Source organism: Protopterus annectens, chromosome 17.part0, assembly GCF_019279795.1.
Source record: "Protopterus annectens isolate FY-2018-M chromosome 17.part0, PAN1.0, whole genome shotgun sequence".
NCBI lineage: Eukaryota > Metazoa > Chordata > Ceratodontiformes > Protopteridae > Protopterus > Protopterus annectens.
Window position 1 is genome coordinate 752,186,866 of NC_056751.1, and position 24,889 is coordinate 752,211,754.

The following is a 24,889-nucleotide window of genomic DNA, read 5'->3' on the forward strand; positions in this document are numbered from 1 at the left end:
TACACACATTTGCAGTGGCAACTATTACAACTACAGATGGCTGTGAAAGTCATTGTACCAGACACATCTCCTTGGCAATATACTGCTGATGTCATCCCTTCATAGATACTGTCTGTCTTACTTATATTCATTGTTCTCCTGTGGTGCTGGCTGCTGATAATGTGATATATATATATATATATATATATATATATATATATATATATATATATATATATATATATATATATATCTATGGGGCAATTAAATAGGTAGGCGGTTTGAATCCATCCCTGCTTAAACAATTTGACTGTGATTACTATCATATACCATTGGCCACCTCATAACCACCTTTATGTACAGTTCCACTGATGAGATGGATTTACAGTGATACACTAGCAAATCCTTATCAAAAATTATTTTTATTTTGTACATTTAAGTCTATTAATATGCTAGTGTTGTCTCTGAGGAGACAATAATTCACACATAGTTGTGGTGTCCCATTTTTTTAACTAATCCTGAGAATAGCTCTTCATAATTCGTGCTACAAGGTCATACATTATGAAAGAAGTTGTGTCTGATGCGCACTAGATGGGCAAAGTAGCAAGAAGTAAAGTAGAAGCATTTACCATCGAGTCTCAAGTTACTCTGGGTGTTCTTTTAGATGCAACTGCCTGCATCAGTTCTATGGGTTGAGTTAAATTAGAGGTGTTATCAGGTATCAAAACTGCCATTCATCTGAAGTCATGATTTCCTGTTTGCATGTTTTTTGAAAAGATATTATCAATATCCCGTGCACTGACATAGTCAAGAGATCTACTTTTCCATGCACAAGGTAGTATTCAGATATCCTTATATGCTGTGCAATCCAGCTCAAAGTTAGTTTTAAGTTGTCTTGATATTTTTTGGCGAGAGCTTTCTGCAGTAAAATTCTTTGGCATAGTTTCAAGCTGGCCCACATACCTAAGATGCTCGCAGGACAAAATAGTGATAGCATGTGAGAAAGGACATAAACACCAATTTTCATTTTCTGTCTTACTTGACAGCTTGTTGGTCATACATTTTATGTATAACACAATATCTTGCCTCCAAGTCTTTATCAGTTTGCCTCCTTGTTTTATCCACTCATCAGAAGAGCACAGCTGCTACCACATTAGTATGTAGTAAAACAGGTATTTGCTGCTTAGAAGTAAACTCATCCTTAATATTGCATTTCTTTAACCATTTTTTTAAATTAATACATTGTGTTTCGGTTTTAGCCACGGTGGTACAGCAGTAGCGTTGTTGCCTCACAGCAAGAGGTTCTCCTGTTCGATTCTCGGCTAGAGTGCCTTCTGTGTGGAGCCTGCATGTCCTCCCCGTGGTCAAGTGGCCTCCAAAAGACATGTGTGAATGAGCGTGCCTTCACCGAAGGTTGGGCATCAGGCTGGCAACTCGGCACCATAAAAATCGACTGCCAATCATTAGCGGACCGGAGTTCCACTGTGGTGACTCCTAACTGGGAAAAGCCGAAAAGACAAACAACAACATTGTGTTTCTGTTTTCTACAACTGAAATTATACAGTATGTTTATGTCCCTAAATATATCAGATAAAAACATATTTTGTATTTGTTTGAAGACTTTTGGATCAAAAGTACCTAATTCATAAGTTAGAATAAGCCGTAACCCAGTTTAGAATGTTCATCTTTGTTTTTCAAGTGTACAAATAAAATGGTTCTGACTGCATGAGGTGAAGTGAGGAAGAACAGAACTTGCATAGGGTAGATTCTGTGCAAGTCGATATGAGCATATGAAGCATGTGCAGAAGGGTTATGACATATACCATCTGATAAAACATGCAGAACAAAGGGAAATGTGGTAGGTTTACACGTTTTGTGTTACTATTGTAACTAAACATAACGTAACCTTTCTATCTACTGTTGCTGGTGTTCTTGTTATTGTTATTCCACAGAACCGCAATAGGGGGCAGCATTGTTACAGCAAGAATGAAATGCAACATTGTTATCATGTACGTCTGACATACTAGAACATCAAAGAGTTCACAATTATATTTGCTTGACTAAAAGCAACATTGTTGTTTCTTTCAGGTAGTTTTTCTCTTTCAACACTGAATCCTACAGTGGTTGCCTCACTAGGTGAAAATGCTGTCCTTTCCTGTTATATTACACCTCTGGACCACCTGCAAGACCTACAGCTGATATGGGAAAAGACTGATATGGAAATACCTGCTGTCATCTATGCTTACCATCCAAAACACAAACAAAAGAAAAGGCAGGATGAAGATTACACAAGTCGCACTATGCTGTTCAAAGATGACTTTTCTAGAGGGAATGTATCACTAATAATGAGGCGTGTCCAACGATCTGATGAAGGAGCCTACACCTGTACAATAAGTAATTCAGTGGGGCAAGAGACAGTGTCCATTTATCTGACTGTAGCAGGTTTGTAAATTGCTAATATGCCTCACATGAGGTTTAGTCATTTCATTGATGTTCTCATTGATGAAGGAAGGTTGTCAGTGCCGGATTGACAGGAAGTGTCACAGTCTACAAACTGGTAAGCATGCTAATGGAATAAGGTTAGCCATAGTGACCTTGGTGGAGGTGGGTAACACTGAGGTTACTACAGGACAGGGTGCTTCTTTAAGGGAAGGAAGGTTGTCAGTGCCGGACTGACAGGAAGTGTCACAGTCTACAAACTGCTGAGCATGCTAATGGAATAAGGTTAGCCATAGTGACCTTGGTGGAGGTGGGTAACACTGAGCTTACTACAGGACAGGGTACTTCTTTAAGGGAAGGAAGGTTGTCAGTGCCGGACTGACAGGAAGTGTCACAGTTTACAAACTGCTGAGCATGCTAATGGAATAAGGTTAGCCATAGTGACCTTGGTGGAGGTGGGTAACACTGAGGTTACGACAGGACAGGCTGCTTCTTTAAGGGAAGGAAGGTTGTCAGTGCCGGACTGACAGGAAGTGTCACAGTTTACAAACTGGTGAGCATGCTAATGGAATAAGGTTAGCCATAGTGACCTTGGTGGAGGTGGATAACACTGAGGTTACTACAGGACAGGCTGCTTCTTTAAGGGAAGGAAGGTTGTCAGTGCCGGACTGACAGGAAGTGTCACAGGCTACAAACTGGTGAGCATGCTAACGGAATAAGGTTAGCCATAGTGACCTCGGTGGAGGTGGGTAACACTGAGGTTACTACAGGTCAGAGTGCTTCTTTAAGGGAAGGAAGGTTGTCAGTGCCGATCTGACAGGAAGTGTCACAGTCTACAAACTGGTGAGCATGCTAACGGAATAAGGTTAGCCATAGTGACCTTGGTGGAGATGGGTAACACTGAGGTTACTACAGGACAGGGTGCTTCTTTAAGGGAAGGAAGGTTGTCAGTGCCGGACTGACAGGAAGTGTCACAGTCTACAAACTGCTGAGCATGCTAATGGAATAAGGTTAGCCATAGTGACCTTGGTGAAGGTGGATAACACTGAGGTTACTACAGGACAGGGTACTTTTTTAAGGGAAGGAAGGTTGTCAGTGCTGGACTGACAGGAAGTGTCACAGTTTACAAACTGGTGAGCATGCTAATGGAATAAGGTTAGCCATAGTGACCTTGGTGGAGGTGGATAACACTGAGGTTACTACAGAACACAGTGCTTCTTTAAGGGAAGGAAGGTTGTCAGTGCCGGACTGATAGGAAGTGTCACAGTCTACAAACTGCTGAGCATGCTAATGGAATAAGGTTAGCCATAGTGACCTTGGTGGAGGTGGGTAACACTGAGGTTACTACAGGACAGGGTGCTTCTTTAAGGGAAGGAAGGTTGTCAGTGCCGGACTGACAGGAAGTGTCACAGTCTACAAACTGCTGAGCATGCTAATGGAATAAGGTTAGCCATAGTGACCTTGGTGGAGGTGGGTAACACTGAGGTTACTACAGGACAGGGTGCTTCTTTAAGGGAAGGAAGGTTGTCAGTGCCGGTCCATAGCACTTCTGTTTGAGTCCTCACAGCATTACAATATTTGAATAAAGCATTAAAACTCTGCAAAAGGATCTGTTGTGATGAAACACAAAAGGCACCAGATTCCGAGGGACTAAAGCAGTAATAAGGTCCTGCAGTAGGAAATGAGAAATGTGTTGATGACGGGAGTAAGCTCATGTAGTCCTGCATAATGTTTAATCCACATAAGGGTATACTGATGTAGAAACAAGGCAAAGATGATCTGTTTTAGGGTCAAGAAGAGAGAGGGTTCATGGAAGGGGACTGGGGCTGTAAGTATATCTGACACATGAATGACAACTTGCGAACCTATTTTTTCTTATCGGTCCCACATCTGTGAACATCTTGGCTGTCATCAGAATCTATATATATATTACTATTAGTCAATAAGATCCCACTGCTAATGATGGGAGTGCATAACCTAACCCATCCATGTACACGCATGCACACAGACACACACACAGACACATGCACACATACACGCACACAGGCACACACAGACACACACGCACGCACACACACACACATACATGTGCACATGCGTGCGCACACACACACACACACACATATATATATATATATATATATATATATATATATATATATATATATATATATATATATCTACACCCACACACACACACACACACTATATATATATATATATATATATATATATATATATATATATATATATATATACACACACACACACACACACACAGCCACATGCACACACACACAAGCACATTCAGGCACACAGACACATGTACACACACACACACACACACACACACACACACACACACACACACACACACACACACACACACACTTATGTAGGTTGGTTAGGATTCATTGTAGGCCATATTATTATACGCTGATCATAATGCAATGAGGAACTATTTATTACTTCATTTCAACCTAAGTGCTCCTGTTCTGATAATGCACTTGTGAAAAAAAATCATAATATCCATGTGTGCCTTTATCACATTGTATACAAATAAACATCAGTTTCAGTCTTAAGTACATCAGGGATATTCTAAGTGTTGTACTGCAGGAACAAACTTTTTTTAATATTTTATTTCAATATGTGTATGTCAAACTCAAACAATGACTTTTTAATGGAATATAACCTAATATCTCCCAGAATTTAAGAGGATAATACTGAGACGTTTTGTACCTAATAGTGCCTACGTCTCACCTTTCATGGAAATAACTGGACTGCAAACAATGTAGTGAATGTCTAAAGACAGCAAGGAAGTTAGGGGTCTCTCTGAAACCAAACCCCAGGCTGCTATCTCAGAAAGGCGCTGCTAACTCAGAAAGGCTACCAGTCAGTCACATAAATTTAAACACAAACATCTCCCAGTGTGAGGAGACAAGTATTGGCATTAATTTGCAGCAGCTCTGTTAAAGTGTTACTGGTTACTAAAATGGCAAAATGTATTCATTGTTACATTCATTTTTTTGTGCATTTCTAAACATAAAATACTCACACAGCTATAAAACTTAATTTCTACCCAGAATTCATCTGGGATTCTTGGACATACATCAAGAAGGGCATATTTCATACCAAAAACTAACAATCTAGCCTTATAAAACAGGCTTTAGAAGTAAAACAAATGTCATTAGCAAAACTATTTGATGTGCCCATGTTTTAAATATCATCAGTATAATAACAGATCATCCTCAGTTGTACCATTTCACTGTACATCTTCCACTGCTCTAAGTACATCCCATTAATCACCCATAACTCTTCCTATGAGAGCACAGCTGCTGCTTTCATGTAATTATAATGTCAAACAGATCTTATAACACAACAAAATACTCTTACAAAAACAGAACAAACATAGTAAACCTTGTCTCTTTCATTGTTCTAGTCATTTATGTATGTTGTGGTTACGCATACAATCCATTTCTGGGTTATGGGGAGGTGCAGCTTATTCCAGCAATCATTGGGTGCAAAGAACACCTACCTATTGTACAGAACACACACAAACATGTACGTGCGCACACACACACACACACACACACACACACACACACACACACACACACACACACACACACACACTCCTACTGGCAACTTGGAGAATGCCAGTCCACTTGGAATGTGGGAGAAAACCATAGCAGACAGAGAAAAACAAGGCACACACAGACACAGTTAAGATGTGCAGGAAGTATCCCAGCCAGAAATGAAATCAGACAAACAAACACTATGAGGTCACAGTGCTAGTCACTGCCTTTATATACATACCCAAATAATAAGTGTTACGTATTCTAAATATTAATGTAGTTGTTTCCCTGCTATCCAAACAAAATCCTTGTTCTACACTTAACTTGTTTATAGGATAGCTCACTTTTTTATTACTTGTTAACTGATTAAAATTCAAAATACAGAACAGGCCTTTGCTAAGTTTAAAAGTAACTTTGTAAGAAGATCATTTGACTAGAATACACAAAAGAACTTGTTTTCTTGCAATTTGCAAAGATTATCCCACGACAAAACACTATCCTAATGTCAGGTAATAACTAAACAGGCATATAAAGGCTGCTATATAATGGAAGAATTGTGGAGCTGAGACAAAAAAGGCAAACCATTATCTATCAACATACGTTTATTGCATGGATAACTGCACTTACATTTACTAATGTTATGTTGATTTTGAAATAAAAGTCTGCTTTTTCACCTTTATCTTCATTTTCTCTCTCATACTCACTCCCCAGGATTCATGAAGCTTGCGCCAGGTGCCGGAGTAGCTTCGGCGATCTAGTGCCAAATATGGCCGCAGAGCGATTCAGGTATGAGCTGTTTCCACGTGCACTACCAGCATACGCCAGAGCTGCGCAGCTCCCGGTGCATGTATGCTAATTACCCATGCGCAGCAGTGTAGCATGCAAATGAAGGTATATAGCGATTCATGAAGTGGTGCAGGCATAGCGTAAACATGAAGAAATGTAAACCAAAAAAAAACAGTTTTCATTTTTTCAAACATAAAACTGGAGCCATGAAAGCAGACCAAACTTACGTATTATAATGTTAATATATGCCAGTGGCTAAATATATAGCCAATGGCATAAAAAAAACATGCACAACACATAAAAAATAACATTTAATGTCATGGCCACACTAATGCAAAGTAAAACCGCAGTGCATCGGTGAGCAAACGGGATCACAATGAAAATATATTTAGATGTCATAAAACTGCAATGTAACACAATTCATGAATTCCCCATAATAGTCAACGGCACGCATGCTACACAACAACCATGGCGCAAGTGTTGCTAAGGGTCTGTGACAGTGTTCTGCACGGTAACTAGGAATTAGTAGTCAATGCCATGCAAATGAGTCAAGTAATACTAAATCGCAAACTCCCTGCTGGTGTAAGGATGTACCACATGGTATAGCGGTACAACACCGAGGAGTGGCCTGGAGGTAAACATGACATCAAGAGAGGGGTGCGCCACCGTAACTGTAAGCACATTGGAGCATTGCTAATCCAGGTTGCCTGTTCCTAAGCAAAGCCGCAGGATAGGGGTGTGGAAGTAGCCATAGCTTTGCTTAGCTGAGAGCACACAAGGTAACCAAAAGTGCATGTAAACATGGATGAAAACGGGCTCGAACCCCGGTAAATGGCTGTGTGCAGCGTGCACCACAGCTGAAACAGGAAGGATACGGGAAGACAATAAGGAAATGCTGCAGCATGGTAATTGGGAGTACAAATGAGTAATTAACACCGAGGAACTCACAGTGGGCCATTGACAACAGCTAACAAGGCTGCTAGCAGCTACCTGCAGAACAGGAAAGGGGAGGTGCCGTACAGCAAAGAAAAGATAACTGTCACAGCAGAACAAAACAAACTTGATCAGCTACATAACACATTTCCAAACACAATCCTGGGTTGTGAAAATACAAAACAAGAAAGCAGGCAGCTGGATGCATGCCTGACAATGGGAGGGGAATCGAGTTGAAAAGTGAAGTAAAGGGCAATAGATGAATCATGGCAGCTAAGCGTAAGTCAACACCAAAGGCCCCACAATAGCAGTACCTGCTGTAAAACCATAATTAAGATACCCCGCAGCTGGAATTGCACATACACACCCAATTACACCAGCATCATCCATTGCACAATAGTATAAGGTGTGAAAGCCCCCACACACACACACACACACACTTGTGTATTCCCAGACACTCTGCACCATTGGTGTATACAGACGGGAGCTTTTAATATGTACATGTTAGGGGCTGCCATAGCTTTGATTCACCAGCATGTGTTGGAGACTGACGGTGGTGTGGAGGATGATGCTAACAACCATCTCAGGCACCGGAGGAGGAGAAGAGTGTTCAGACCCAGGGTAACCTAGCAGGGGCTACATGATCTGGAGATAGTAGAGCGTTACAGGGTGGACAGGGACACCATACAACAACTTGTTGAGCTGTGCCGGCCACATCTCAGAGCCAGAAGTAACAGAGAGCAACCCATCCCAGTGGACATGAAGGTATGTGTAAGCTTGAGAATACTAGCCACAGGAACCTTCCAAAGGCCAACTGGGGATATCATGGGGATCTCACAGGTATCAGCATCCAGGGTACTCCATCAGTTCCTGGATGCCATGTTACCACATGCCAATGAGCACATATACTTCCCCTGAATGCAGGAGGAGTTGTCCAGCAATATGCGTCTCTTCCACCATGTGGCAGACTACCCAGAGGTACTGGGTGCAATAGACTGCATGCACATACACATCAAGACACCACCCGGTGAGCAGGGTAGGTGCTACATAAAACACAGGGGATATCCCTCCAACAACTGCCAGGTCTTGTGCAATGCCCAGGGCATTATCATGGATGTGTGTGCTGGCAGCCCTGGAAGCTATCATGACTCCCACATGTGGCATGCCTCACAGCTGCATCAGGAATTTGCCAGGGGGGACATCCCATATGGCCACCTGGTGGGAGATGCTGGCTATGCACTGGAACCGTGGATGATGACTCCCATCAGAAATGCACACACAGCCACGCAAGAACACCATAATGAGGCACACGCAGTAACTGGAATCATCATAGAACGCATGTTTTGGATGCTGAAATCACATTTCCATTGCTTGGACATATCTGGTGGACCATTGCAGTACTCTCCAGGCATGTGTGCCCACATCTTCATAGTATGTGCCGTGTTACACAATATAATCCTGCGTAAACAGCTGCAGCAGGGACAGAATGGTGAAGGCCCTCATGCCCACCACCATTGACAAGGGCCCCAGAGGCACAGAGGGACTCAGACCACAAACACCCTGTGCTAGCCCCAGTAGGCAGACGGAGGCATGCCCAGTATGCCCATGCCTTGGCAAAGAGGGAATGTATAGCACACACACTGACAGTGTAGGCACATATGGACTGACACCCTTCTCCACTTGCACACACAGCAAACATGGATGGCACACACACACGACCACCTGTAAATTGTCATGTATAGGTGGTCTACAGTGTGCATCCTACATAGGTAGCCCTCAATTATTGTACACACAACTGTCATTGGCACAAGGTAAGTCAATACCTAAACAGTAAATTAAGCTATCAGCATGTGTCCATACTGCATGTATAGGTTCATAGATACATAGGTAGGTACATGCCTAACTGCCCAAGGCCACTCATAAGCATAGCCAGAAAGTGTCTGCTGTTGCCACCCCATTGATTAACTAACTGCCCTCTCTGGAGCAGAGCCAATTGTGGGATCCCTGGGGTGTATCCACTGTTCCCCACCCACTCTGCAAGGATTCCCTGGAGTGCTAGTGAGGGGTTTTGTATAATGTAATCAGGGATGTAGTTCCAAATAATGGGAAGCATCCCTGACAGGAATCTTCTCAGATTATTTATATGTTACATAGTATACCTTAACCACAGCTTGCATATATAGGTAGTATTCCACAGAATAATAAACATGTGGAACACACAACCGCTGAAATGTGCATTAATCACTCTTGCACTACCAGTGCCTGCTCTGAGAGGTAACCATGTACACAGTCTTCACAATAACATACCACTAAGCTACCTGAGATGTACCAATGGCAATTGTGTATACTAACAGGATAAAACACAAAAGGTAGGAATGTGTGGAAATAGGACAAACTGGCATGTACCCAATGAAAGGTGGATGCTATATATATATATATATATATATATATATATATATATATCTATATCTATATATATATATATATATATATATATATATATATATATATATATATATATATATATATGGGGATATACTTATATATGTAGATATATAGATAGGTTAACAACATCTACATAACCATGGAGGTTCACATAAATGGGATACCTACCACATACCAACTGCTTGACATACCGACGCGCGTAATCACGAGGCTTAAAGTCCGAAAGACCACATTACCGAAACACCAGAAGCGCACGGTTTAAAATCACGATGTTAAGGGACAGTTAGTGCTTCTGGTGTTGCGGTTCAGGTAAGTTACTGTGTGTAAGTGTGTTTTGGAGGGCTGTAGTGTGTGTAAGTGTGTGTTCTGAGTGTGGTGTGTGTTCCTGGGGGACTGTAATGTGTGGGTGTGGGTTTGCTTTGTGCGTCTTTTTGTGCAATCTAGGAGGTAGAATATTAAAGTAGGGGGGGTGTGGGGGGCACAGACACCCACATGGGGGGTGTAGAGGGGCTTGCCCACCTGCTCATGTGTAGTGTAGGATGGTTTGTTTGGATGTGGTGGGTAGCAATTTGTCTGTGTGTGCTTGTGTGTGTTCCATGTTTGTGTTACTTTTGCAAGTTACTGTCGCTGTTGGTAATGCGGGGTATGGGAGTCTGGGCCCGGTACTGTGGGCGTTGGAATTGTGTGGTTTTGGGATTCTGTAGGAATCCCGTATACAGCAGTTGAAGTGTTCATATATGAGTATAACATGGACCATAGCAATCACGCATTCCACCACGACCAACTTTTATGAACAAAGGATATAGAGAGTATATGCCTATACACTATTACAAATATGTGCTATGGACATGAGCCAATGATAGGGTTACCACCTGTCCCACTTTGTGAGGGACAGTCCCTCTTTGGGCAGTTGTGTCCTGACCAAATATATTAAATGTGGCAAATGTCCTGACATTGTAGGACATAATTATGTCCCATATGTAATGTAATAGTTGCATACAATAGTTCTTTCTGTATCTAAAATACCTACATGTTACAAGAAACAGGATAAGCAACTAAACTGCTACAAGAATAAGCTTATATTTAGGCAAGAAAGGAAAGTTCTATCCCTTCTACTGACCGTGGGTTTGTGTCGGCCTGTAAAATCTGATGTGTGTCCCGAAAATGTCCCACTATGGCCATATGAAAAGGTGGCAACCCTAGCTAAAGAGGGTCAGTCACCAACACAACTCCAATGACTGCAAATACCTATAACAGAAACACACAGCTTTCATGTAGCAACACTTTATTACATTCTGATGTATTGCCGAAAGGATTCAAGGACTAACATCACCTGCATGCTATACAGGAACCACTTAACAATGCCTTAATGAATCAGCCTGCAATTACCATAGTATTAGTCCACTAAAGGATAGGTGTTCAAATAGGGAAGGAACCCTCACGCACATATCAATTATGTATAAAAGCAGTTCCTACACACCTGCATCTGCTATGTACACCCACCACTATCACCCCCACACCCAAACAAATTACAATACAAACTGTTAACGAAAAAAGAATATAGGGGACTTTGAGCCAAAGTAATCCAAGGAAGAATTCTTTTCTTGAATGCAATTTTATTTGTATTTTTCGTAGCTAGCTTTGGAGGATCATATAAGGGATCTCACCTTCTTACTGAGGCTGACCAGGGAGCTCCTCCACTCATGGGATTGTACTCTCTTTTGCAACAGTGTCTTCCTCCTGTTGTACAGTTTGTTTATGGCAGGGGACCACCAGATTGGCTTCCTTAATTAGGAGTATGGCATCTTGGTTCTGTTTGGGATAGCACGATCCATGCACTCGTGTAAGTGCTTATAGAGTGCATTTGTGTAGGATTCAGCAGTTGTAAAAGTATTGTCCATCTGTATGGGTGTCATGACGTTCACCACGTCTGTCTTAAGAAGCATGAAGTTGGCTTTGTGGTTCCCTTAATGGGGGGTGGGGGGCGGGATGTGGATATCAACAGTGTTCAGCTTATGGTCGGATCGGACCAACGAGGAGTTGACTTCAGGTGTGGAACACTGGTCACTCATGTTGGTAATGACTAGGTCTAGGATATTGTTGCCCCTGGTGGGTGTGTGGATATGTTGATCCAGGGCATTGGTGTTTATGAATTCCAGAAAGCATTGAGCTAATGAGTTGGTACACGAGTAGTTTTCTCAGTTAATGGTGGGGTAGATTCAGTGAGACTATGTGATGAGTGTGGTGTGGTGCGAATGTTTACCTTCTGTACATGACTGTCAGGGTCAGGCTTGGTTGGAGAGAGCTTTACCTCCAGTTTGGATAGATAAGTGCATCTCTCACAGGTTGTAGTTTGGGTGGTAGGTGGAGAGAGTTGTCTGTGTACATGAGGCAATGTCTATATTGCCTCAAGATGTCCAGATTCATCCAGATAGGAGAGAACACTGACAGCTGACCCTTGGACATGCCTGAATATAAAACTAATTTCCCCTAGATAAGTGAAGAAAGTGATTACAAGAGCTATTTTACTCTAAGCAAGTGAGAAAGGTATGTACAAAACCTAGGTAATGAGGAAGATTGAGTGCTATAGTAATAGTGCTTACAAGTTCTGAACAAGTACTGAGCATGAATAAGCAATCCAGATAGGGTATTGGATAACATAAACACACTGCCCCCCCAACAGGTACACAATCATATATCCATGTACACCACAGAGCCCCTGTACCCACAACTATGCAGGTACAAGCTGCACTCAGGCTGCATGGGACCTGTCCACATCACAGGTTGTATGGCAAAACAGGTTGCTCGCCACGTACACATCATGTAAAACATTGCTTCATGGCAGGTTGTGTACACACTGAATGGTGCACACCAACAGGTATCACAACCCACAAAGGGGGAGTCACCACTGATAATGGGAAGTACTGCACTACTACCCTGCTGAGTCTGGTCTGAAAGGTCATGAACCTTGATCAAATTATTTGATGTCAGCAGTATAGATGTAGATGACAGTAAGGTTGATTTCACACTGTATATCATAACCTTGCCAGGTCATAGGACATCATCACCCATACTGTGTTCCACCTACACTCGGTATACTAGATGTACATTCCTATGTCATAGGAGTGTTTTGCAATGGGACTGCTGGCAGAACCAACACTACAGAAGGTGTGTGAATAATACATGCACATCACACTAGTGCCAGCTACAGTAAGACAGAATTAATTAATTGCATTCTCCCTCATTGTATTCCATACCACACAGACAAACAGAAGGCATCTGCCTATTGAAGTATGCGAATGACTATGACCTAGGAGCAATAGCCGACTCAGAGTGTTGTGGACAACATACAGAAGGGGCTTTGTGGGTGAGGTGTGTGTGACATATGGCCACAATCTGACAGCTACATATTGCATTGTCACCCCTATGTTAATAACCCTATACCAATGAACTACCACCTAGGTAGCGGTCAACATAATGGACAAAGTGTGTAAGGGATGCAGCTGGGCAGTCGTCTTTCCTGTGATAGCTACATCACCACACCTGTCAGATAGTCATATGTGGCAACCCTAATCATGATAGGGTGCCATCCATGAATACAGAGATCATTGTCCAGCCATACACAACACTCATGTGACCCATATCAGATCACATATTTCCTTTAAGGGGTATTGGCCATGTGCACATGGCCTACACCAGCCTTCCCATTCCCCATCTCCACTATCTAGCATGATGCCTACCCTGAATACATCCATGTCCAACCCAGTGATGTTAGACATGCTACACGTACACATCCTGATCTCAAACACATACTTCATGGACATCCACCTTCCTAGTACTAGGATCACCACATGCTGGACAGATCCTTGTCCCATACACTTTACATAGTCTTGCCATACTGTGAATTCCTGTCCAGCAATGCTGCACATCGCTCCCCTCTCAGACATGGTGTGATGACCGCAAGGTAAACGTATCATTAACCCTGTCGATCAGTTATGTGGCACTGTTCCACCTGGCCCCAGAGACCCGCCTGTCGGCTACAACCAGGTAACCTTTCATCCTAGATTCATACATGGCCCATGGCATATAGCCTACTAGTTGACTTTGACTGTACATGCTATAATTGATATCCATCCCTGCAAATACCATCTGGCTAGCCAGTGTCCCATGTGCATCACATGTGCAACACAGGTGATACATGGCAGGATATTGAATTGCTGTACAGTGCCGTGTAGATGTATATGGCATAACACATACATGTAAAACCTTAGGTGAGCAAGTCTGCAGGGTCACAGGTCATGTCCATTAAGGCACTGTAAGTCTTTATATGTGACATATACACAGCATCAAGGTTGACTGCATTAATGTGGACACATCCAGCCATGTGCTGATAGGTAGGAACACCAGTACAGGCAAACAGACATGCCCACATCAAGACAGCATCCACGTGGAGTATGAGCAACATAATCAAGTGACACACACACATATATGGTGATAATATCCACTCACCATTGAGTGTCACGTGTGTGACACAAACATGTCAGTGGTGTCAATGTCATGTAGATTTGCAAATGTAACTATTTAATTGTAATAAATGCGATACACATGTATGTTCAGCTGTAGCTCTGTATGTCTCTGTGAGTTACTGTGACCTGTCTCCATCATTATGTCTTCCAGGTATGCCATGTGCAAGGCTACCCCCTTATACCCGCTTGCATGATGAGGCCCTCATCCCATACTTACATGACAATCATGATATCCTGTTCAGCCATGTGCCATAGGATGCACAGCAGCGGGGTGCCCTGTGGATGGAACTTTGCAGGGGGGTTAATGATGTTGGTGGCCACAACCGCAAATACCAGCAGGTGCGCAGACACTGTACAGACCTCGTTAGATGGGCAAAACAGTGTGTGAATGCAATCACCAGGGAACAAGGTGCAACAGGTGGTGGACCACCAACCCAGCCCCCACTCACATGTACCGAGGAGCTACTGGCCAACCTGGGGACATCTGCAGAACAACATCCACAAGCCTTAGTCGATATTGTGGAGGTGGGTGTCTCTGAACCACCGAGCCTGGAGTTGCCTGATATGTCACTACTGCACCTATAACAGCTATATTCCATATAGTTGCATGTGTCACTGTACAGTATGTAATGTAACATCATATACAAGGCATGTATACACATATGCCACATACTATAGTATGCTAATCTATGTATGTACACATGTGTCTAATGTACTGGTGTATGTGTTATGCACATTGCTCCCTGTAGCCTTTATACAGGGGTGGATTATGCTCATACTGCTGTGTTACTCCTATTTAAGTACCTCTGGCATTCCGCTGTGACAGCAGCCCATTGCAGGTGAGACTGTTATTATTTATCAGGCATCGTAATGCACAGATCTCTCTGCCATGTGGCCATTTACCACATGTACACATAATGTATGGTCCTGTCACAATATACAAGTTGGATCTGCAATGCATCACAATGCCTACCCATGTGCAACACTTGCAAACTATGTGAATCACCTCACTGACATGAATTCTCACAAACTGTCATTGCCAGATGTGTGGACAGCTGTGCATACAATGGTGGAAGTGTTGTTCACTGTAGGGACATGTACTACAGATCAGAACTAGACATGTGGGGAATACAAACAGTACTACACAGTGGGCTGGAGTATGGCCAGCCCACAGGATTCACTGGTGTGGATCATAGCCCTGCTATGAATGTCACACAATGTGATGTGCTATCTTGACATGTCCATGACATCTAGTGGCCTGGCTGCAACACTGCCTAACTAACCTGAAAAACATATCCCACATACCACCCTTTGTCTGCATAACCCTGTCGTCAGTGGAACATATGACATCTATGGGTGTATGTCATATGGGACAACACAGACATGTAAAATAGACACCCGTCACAATAATTTGGCCAACACATGTACACATGGCCATGGAGGATGGCCAGAGACATGAAGCAACACACACAGTAGACGTGATGTGCTTGTGTGTACACCCTGTCATACAATGGCTACACATGGTCCAACTATGGCCTTTGTGTAATGGTTATATTGCAGATGTGGAACACTAGACATCCTACAGGCCTGTGCACATCTTGTGTAGGCATGACATCAATCCACCACATAAGATATGTTGAACATCTTGAGGGTGTCACGACATGACAGCAGTCACCTGTACAGTATCCACATCAGCCCACAGATACAGTACATTCCCCTTGTTGGTGTTGGTCATTAATGTCATACTTGCTCCTTGTGTGTGTGTGTGTGTGTGTGTGTGTGTGTGTGTGTGTGTGTGTGTGTGTGTGTGTGTGTGGTACACAGATGTCATGTGGGACATGCTGTACCGATGTGTTCGCCATGTCTGACCATAGTTGCCAGGCAGCAGCAATATGGTTGCAAATGTGCAGGGGTGTCATCCGTATACCCTTCAGTGACCTGTGTCACACATTCCACATCATGGTTTAGTGTGTATACACTTCAGTGATGTGGGTCACATTCCACAGTATATACGTATTTTATCTGAACACAGTCATGGCTATGAACTGGTCTGTAACTCACACTGTATAGCAATAGAGACACCTCATGATTCCCTGCAATGGCCATGCACATCAGCTAAATGTGCAGTATATCTGTAGGGTGGACAGACAACACTGCATTGGGACACCATTACCCCACTGTATATTTGACAGGACACCATTGTGTTAAACATGTATGCATGTCATTGCACACGTCAGTAGATCACATGTCATACTACATGTGATTGTCAAGGTCATATGCCACACATCAGGCAGGTGTACTGTTAACCTGTGCTGGTCTACATGGTATAACACAGGGATGTATGCTAACTACTACAATGATTGTGTAATTCACATGCCATCTGCTATGACACATGCATGCTGTTGTGTGAAACCCAGGGATGTATGATAACTACCACTATTATTGTCTGCGCTGCATGCCGTCTGCCGTATCACATGCATGTTGCATTCCTTCTATCATATCACATGTGTGTGTGTGTGTGTGTGTGTGTGTGTGTGTGTGTGTGTGTGTGTGTGTGTGTGTATGTGTGTCTATTGTATAGATTGTAATGTACAGTTATTGTCTGCCCTCACAGGTGATGTAGGTGCGTTGCCCTCCTGCGGTCCATCTGATGTTAGTGTCCCCACAGACTCTAGCAGCGATGATGAACATATGATTGAGGCACAGGCAGGGTTGTCAGGGTTTGAATCTGTGCCATTGGTTGCCATTCCACCTATATCCCCATCATTCCCGCACACAGATTCCATGCCTGCACATACCCCATCACCAGTGGCCATAGAGGAAGGACAGTTGGCATGTGGTAGCTTGGAACAGGAAAGTGTGGGGGCTATGGATGGTGTGCCTGCACACTATGGTGTCAGCCAACTGACTGGTGGTGCCCCACACAGGCACATGGCCAGTGCTGCTCGTCTGGCCAACATGCTCCTGCAAGACAGAGAACAGCAGCTGGTGTCACCAGATGCATGTTTCAGGCTGTAATGGAGGCACAGGCACGTGCTGAATGGCACAACAGAGAAGATCAGTGGCTTCAGAGGGCTGCTGTCTGTTCTTTAAACAACATCTAGGCAATGGTAAATGCTCAACAGCAGATTGCTGAAGCTTTGGATAGACAGCTGGGCGACATGGTTGGAGTCCTTGACTGTGGCATGACAATCCCCGAGCGTGAACTGTCTGTGTTGGAACATCTAGTACAAGTGAGGCATCGGGCATGTGGACGTAGGCCTGCTACATCATCTGTTTCAGGTCTACGTGTACTAGCTACGTCACATGTCCACTCCCATAGTGGCGGCAGCAGCAGGAGTGCAGCTGGTGCTGTGCTGTCCATACCATGACACAGCAGGCCATGTGCACGTGGCCCTGGATGGTCCCAACAGGGACACAGTTCCAGTGGACAAGTGTCATTAGACAGTACCCAATCTGCACCTCTGCCTGGTAGTGCCCGTGCAACCCCTGGCAGGCACAGGTCACTGTGGTCACTCTGCAACAGGGGAGACCGAGGGGCCAAATGTATCGACTCTAGAGATGGGAACCTCGGTCTCTTGTGGGACTGAGATGGCTCCGAAGATGCTGGTGGAGCCGACTGGGAAGCAACCTCCTCAATTCCAGCCGGAAACGAGGTAGTCGGTAATGTTTGGACCAAGGACGGCTCCGAGCTGGGAGCTGACGATTTGGTCGGTTTAGGAGATTTCACCGGCTGAGCCTTGGCCGGTGAATCCTGGGGCTTAAGGAGACCCCTTAATTTTGCGCTCCTGCAGAATCCCTGGGCTGAATGCATGGCATACAGAACAAGAGTCCTGCAGGTGCAATGTGCCTAAGCAATAGACGCAAGAAGTGTGCCCATTTGTCAGAGACATTTTCTGACAGCATGAGTCACACTTCTTGAATCCAGACACTTTGGATTCTTTACACATAACTAGTCCTACACAAAAGTCTTTGGCCAAAGGTCCAACAACAAAAAACTACAAACACTATAACTACAGTCAAGAAGTTTTTTTTTTTTTTTTTTTAATAGGAAGCCTCTAACTTAAACAGGTACCTATGAAGTAAAAGAGAAGACTAAAACTAAATATAAAATGCTACAATAAGTAGAAATAGGAAAGGGGAAGGGGGGAGGGGAAGAACTCTCTAACTTAAACGAGTTATAAGGGAAAAATAGAATAAAACTAAAACTACAACAAGCTAATTAACGATAAAGTCGAAAGACTAAACTATCAAAAAATAACCCCTAAATCGCTAGAAAAAATATTAAACTAACTTACAAGAGCCTGAGCCAGTAAGAACGAACCTCGCAGCTGAAGCGGCAAATGAGATCTAGGTAGCTAGAGCTAGGCATCATGGGATAAGGGGTAGCCTCGAGCCAGTAAACATCTCTCGAGCTATAGAAGATGGCCGAGTCAGAGCCGAGGATTGGCTCCGATCCCAACCAGCAAGAAACGAAGGCGAGATAGACAACTTAACATCTGACTCTCCAGCTGATGCAGACATCCTCCAAAAGGGTCTCACTGAGACAGATACCTGGTGACAAAACCATGGTCTCAAGCTAAATGCCAAAAAGTGCATAGTCATCTCCTTTGAAAAAAACAAAGTAACCACAAACTACCACATAGGTGGTAGCCCCCTAAATACGGAAGACATAATAAGGGATCTGGGGACCCAACCAGATAGTAACCTCTCCTTTGATAGTCATATTGGCAAAGTGGTTAGAAAGTCCTTCTATGTGGCCCACCTAATCATAAAAGGGTTTGTACCCAGATCGAAAGAGGTCATTGGGCCCCTCTACGCATCACTCATCAGACCCATCATAGAGTACAATGCCCTATTTGGGATGTACCTTACAAGACACCTACAACAACTGGAAAGAACACAGAAGTTCCTCACCAAGAGGATCACTGGCCTCAAACAAATGCCCTATGCAGCTCGACTGAAGAAACTCCAGCTGTACTCGGTTGCATACCGCTTACTCAGAGGTGATCTCTGCCTGACATACAAGGCCATGTCCAACCCAGAATTGATGGACATGCTCCACCTAAAGAAAACCATATCCCCTCGAGCCACATGCTCCAGGGATCTAAACCTCACCACAACAATAAATAGGACATGCTGGATGGATAGATTCCTGTCCCAGAGACTTCCCATGCTCTGGAACAAGATTCCAATCTACATTAGGCAGAGCTCCTCGCTAACCCTCTTCAAGAGAAACCTTGAAGAGTGGATGGGAAACAGAAAATTTGCCCCAGGGATCACTTCAATGGCTCTGCTGGACAGAGGCACAGGAAACTAATCTAAGTGGGCGGTGAAAGCCAACACATTCCGGCTAGGCTTATAAATGCCTTCTGGCAGATAGCCTAGTACCTATCTATGAACCTATGAACCTATATGCCCTACAACATGTATGGATGTGTGTTGGTGGTCCAAGGGCATGGTGGTGTCTGAGGTTTACATCCTAGAATGCAGCATGTGACACTGTGTCCTGCACATGACTCATCTGTGATGCCTTTCATGGGGGTACCGGTCAGTACATGTGAGTGGCCTCTATGTATGTGGGGACACCACCACCTGGAGCGTTCCGTACCTGTGTTATGACCCACATGTCTGGTTCTGAGGTATATGGTGGTAGTGCTATTGTGCACTACAGAGCCATCAGCCAGGTGTTCCTCACTGCACAGATGTCAGTACTCCCCATTGTTGGATCTACAGTAAGCAGCTGTGATTATGGACGCTACACATCTAGCACTGATTAGCATAAGCATACAATGCAATTGTCCTCTAGGTGTCAGGGTGTTATCCTGTGTTTAGGACATTTGCCTTGGAATGGCACTATATGGGTGGATGCGACTTGGGTATTATCCCCACTCCCTTGAATCCTGGATGCATGTGATATGTGTCAAAGGCCTGTCTACTGTCAGTCATGTCATCCCAGAATGACAAACACTGGACAACCTCATACTTACAGCAGGACATTGGCTCATTGTGTTGGTCAAGCAGTTGCCACTTCTAGTAAGGCTCATTGTGTTAGTCAAGCGGTTTCCACTCCTAGCAAGACATCACTGTGAGTGGTGATATTGTGCTTGGTCTAGGATGGTACATCTAAGGTGATGGACAGCAGCAGACGTTGTGTAAAAGACCGGTGTCAGATATATGTAGAGCAGCGTTCCTGCTAACAATGACAACTACTAACACCAGAGCCCATTACAATGTGTTCTTTATGTCTACCTGTAATAGCATGGCCACTGTGGCCTTCCATGTTTAGAATCAGAGTGCATCCCAGACATCCCTGTGCTAAATGTATGAGCATGCCCAGTATAACCTTGTGTAGATGGACACATAGTGCATTCCGAACAGCCCTGTGCTACTAAGTGTGTGAGCATGCCCAGTGACACCTTGTGTTGGTTATGTGCCTCTGTGTATGGGCATGGCCATTGTAACCCTGTATAGTGATTGTAGTCGTCCATTCCACAGATGGGCATACTCCAGGTCAGGATGGATTCCTACTTTAACACACAGGTTCACAGGTATGTACATCTTAAATGCCAGCATCCCTGTTGATCTCCATATTCCTAGAAGGTCATAATGATGCCTTGAAATGTGTAGTCTGTGTGGCATGACTCGTAACTATGTAGTATTGTAATAGTGGTCTGTAGATAGGCAGGTGTTCTGTTCCCACCACTGGCATGTGTGTGTTTGTCCCCATTTGCCTGAAGACTGAAAAATGCTTTTAGACTGCTCACACTCCATACAATTCTTATACTCACCTTTGGCAGGGCTGATGATGTCACCCACCTACAAATACACCTCTGGGAGTGCTGTGTCCCAGTAATCTTGGTAGCACATTCTGTAACTGCATAATGCTGTAGTGTAATAAAGTAGTTAGGTCGGTGTTCTAATCCCAGACTTGCCATGTGTGTGGGTGTGCATTTGTCCCCGTCTGCCTGAGGACTGAATAATGCTTTTAGACTGCTCACACTCCATACATTTCTTATACCCACCGTTGGCAAGGCTGATGATGTCACCCATCTACAAATACACCTCTGGGAGTGCTTTGTCCCAGTAATCTTGGTAGTGTATTCTATAACTGCGTAATGCTGTAGTGTAATAAAATAGTTAGGTCAGTGTTCTAATCCCAGACTTGCCATGTGTGTGTACGTGTGTTTGTCCCTGTCTGCCTGAGGACTGAATAATGCTTTTAGACTGCTCGCACTCCATACATTTCTTATACCCACCTTTGGCAAGGCTGATGATGTCACCCATCTGCAAATACACCTCTGGGAGTGCTGTGTCCCAGTAATCTTGGTAGCGCATTCTGTAACTACATAATGCTGTAGTGTAATAAAGTAGTTAGGTCAGTGTTCTAATTCCCGACTTGCCATGTGTGTGTTTTTCCCCATCTGCCTGAGGACTGAATAATGCTTTTAGACTGCTCACACTCCATACAATTCTTATACCCACTTTTGGCAGGGCTGATGATGTCACCCACCTACAAATACACCTCTAGGAATGCTGTGTCCCAGTAATCTCGGTAGCACATTGTGTAAGTGTGTAATGCTGTAGTGTAATAAAGTTGTTAGGTCATTGTTCTAATCCCAGACTTGCCAAGTTTGTGTGTGTGTGTGTGTGTGTGTGTGTGTGTGTGTGTGTGTGTGTGTGTGTGTGTGTGTGTGTGTGTGTGTGTGTGTGTGTGTGTGTGTGTGTGTGTCTGTCTCTGTCTGCCTGAGGACTGAAAAATGCTTTTAGACTGCTCACACTCCATACAATTCTTATATCCACCTTTGGCAAGTCTGATGATGTCACCCATCTACAAATACACTTCTGGGAGTGCTGTGTCCCAGTAATCTGGATAGCGCGTTCTGTAACTGCGTAATGCTGTAGTGTGCTAAAGTAGTTAGGTCGGTGTTCTAATTCCAGACATACCAAGTGTGTGTGTGTGTGTGTGTGTGTGTGTGTGTGTGTGTGTGTGTGTGTGTGTGTGTGTGTGTGTGTGTGTGTGTATGAGATACAAGTACAGTGCTTTGCAGAGTATGCACTCTCTGTACAAATTGCATAACCACCTTTGTCATTCCTGCCGTTGTCACCCACCTAGGTATACACCTGTAGGCATGCTGCAACCCAGTATTCGCCGTAGAGAGTGCCCTAAAAGAGTATTGCTGCAGTGTGATACAGTAGGTAGGGGTTTGTATACAGGACATGGCAAGTGTGTGTTTGCCTGTCAGAGCCTTTGTAGAGGTGGCCATGATTGTCTTACCACTGGACATGTTTGGGAGCGGATTTTGTAGTTTTCCTGTATGGTGTCCATCTTATGACACATTGGCCACCTCATAAGGAGTACAGCTGTCAGTCAGCCATGGGACTGTGTTGGCAAGCCATACCCATACATCTGGCAAAATGCCTGGTGAACAAAGTATGCAGCCCTACTAGTACCCGGTATATGTCCCGCACCTATGTGCCATGCACAAACAAACTTGCCTAGGATATCCCACTATGTTGCTGGTACCATGCACATTGATGACAGATAGAAGGCATGGTGTGAATGCAGTGGCCTGCAGAGGACATGGCACCCTGTACAGCAGTACAATAGGCACATATATGTGGACATTGTGCCTTCACTATATTCCACACTGGATGCCTCGAACATATGTGGTGCCATCAAATGTAATCCACAGAGGCCAGACAATGTTGTACACATGTGCCCTGTATGGACCCATGCCAATGACACCATGGAATGCCTGTATCATACTATCAATGCAGGTGCAGGGTCGACCTGCTCACTATAAGCAGGTTTCGACACACCAGGCCAGTACTGGCATATTGGGGGATAACAGGCTGTGTATACAACATGTGCCTGCCAAACCAGGTACACCTGTACATGTCACTGTACAGTATTATGGGAAAAGCACATCCCAGGCAATGTCCATGTGAAGGACTATCAAACACAGACATGCCATGCATTGCAAAGCTATGGCCATACAGGTAACCAGGATGTCAGGCCAGATCATGCAGTACCCATCTGTGTGGGACACTGCAGACACTACACCCCTGCACTGCACACCATTGTCGGGTGACATGATGCCAAGGATTACCCCTCACCCAGCCTTGTACAGCCATCTTGCACAGCTAACCACTACACACCCATGAAGCAATGCATACTTGCATGCCAGTACTGGCATCTTGTGTCTGCATGTGGGTTGTGATGCTCCCAACCACAGTCACTCCCAGTATAACCCTCATTGGCATACCAACAGATGTCAAGCACTTTCACATGCCCTAGCCCATAAAACCTCCAGATATCCCCTGTGGTGCATGTAGTCCTGTGCATTACTGCAGTGTGGCAAACTAAGTAGTTAAGTTGTGTATTTGTGGCCCTGGCAAAGAGTGTCAATGCGTGTCCATTAGAGAGTGTGGTTGTGGTGACAATGGCATCCGTTCACGTGGACAGATAATGCATGTCTACTATATCTCTGTTGCAGATGTTACTCACCTACACACATATATGTTCTTACAGCACAGCAACATGTTGCCTTTGTGGCACATGTAGTAACGTCATGCACATGTAATAGTAATGAGTAGTCAGTCAGTAGTTTGACCCCTGTCCTGTTAGGCGTGTGGCAGATGATGCTTAGGGTTAAGTTTCCAAGCCCTTCCCTGGTGTACTTTGCCCATCCCACCCACACACTCTCTGGTGGATATGAAGCAGTACACCTGCACAGCAGCAGCATGTGTATTGTACATAATGGATATGGTCAGGTGATGGCCTCTGCACCTATTGCAGTCCTCCTGTAGCTGATTGCACGTGGTACAGCTGTGATGGTGTTCCCATAGCCATCCACATGATAAACACAGTACACTATCTAGGGAAAACATGTTGTTATTTGGCCATGACAGTCACTGTGAGTGGTACCTGGATGTGAGGTTCTGACACGGCATCACAGATGATATCTGGATGCACCTCAAACATTTTACACAGTGGGAAATAGCCTAAAGACAGGAGGGTGATGTGCCACACATGACTACAGCATGTAAGTGTAGCTATGCTGCATTGAGACTACTGCCTGTTTAACATGTGTGTGGTAATGGCTATTCTGCATGTTATAATACAGACATGTCTCCTCAAACTCTGGAATAGATTGCCCATACATGTCAAGCAGAGTGCCTCTTTGGTCCTCTTCAAAAGGA

At 44.1% G+C, this 24,889-nt stretch overlaps 1 protein-coding gene across 1 annotated transcript in view; it reads left to right on the top strand.

The window, feature by feature from the left end:
- The window catches only part of LOC122791668 (butyrophilin subfamily 2 member A2-like), a 327,760-nt gene that overhangs the window by 147,429 nt on the left and 155,442 nt on the right, over nt 1-24,889 (top strand). Inside the window, exon 3 of the mRNA XM_044059499.1 lies at nt 2,068-2,421. Within this exon, the coding sequence (XP_043915434.1) occupies nt 2,068-2,421 (354 nt within the window). The remainder of the gene's footprint in view (nt 1-2,067; nt 2,422-24,889) is intronic.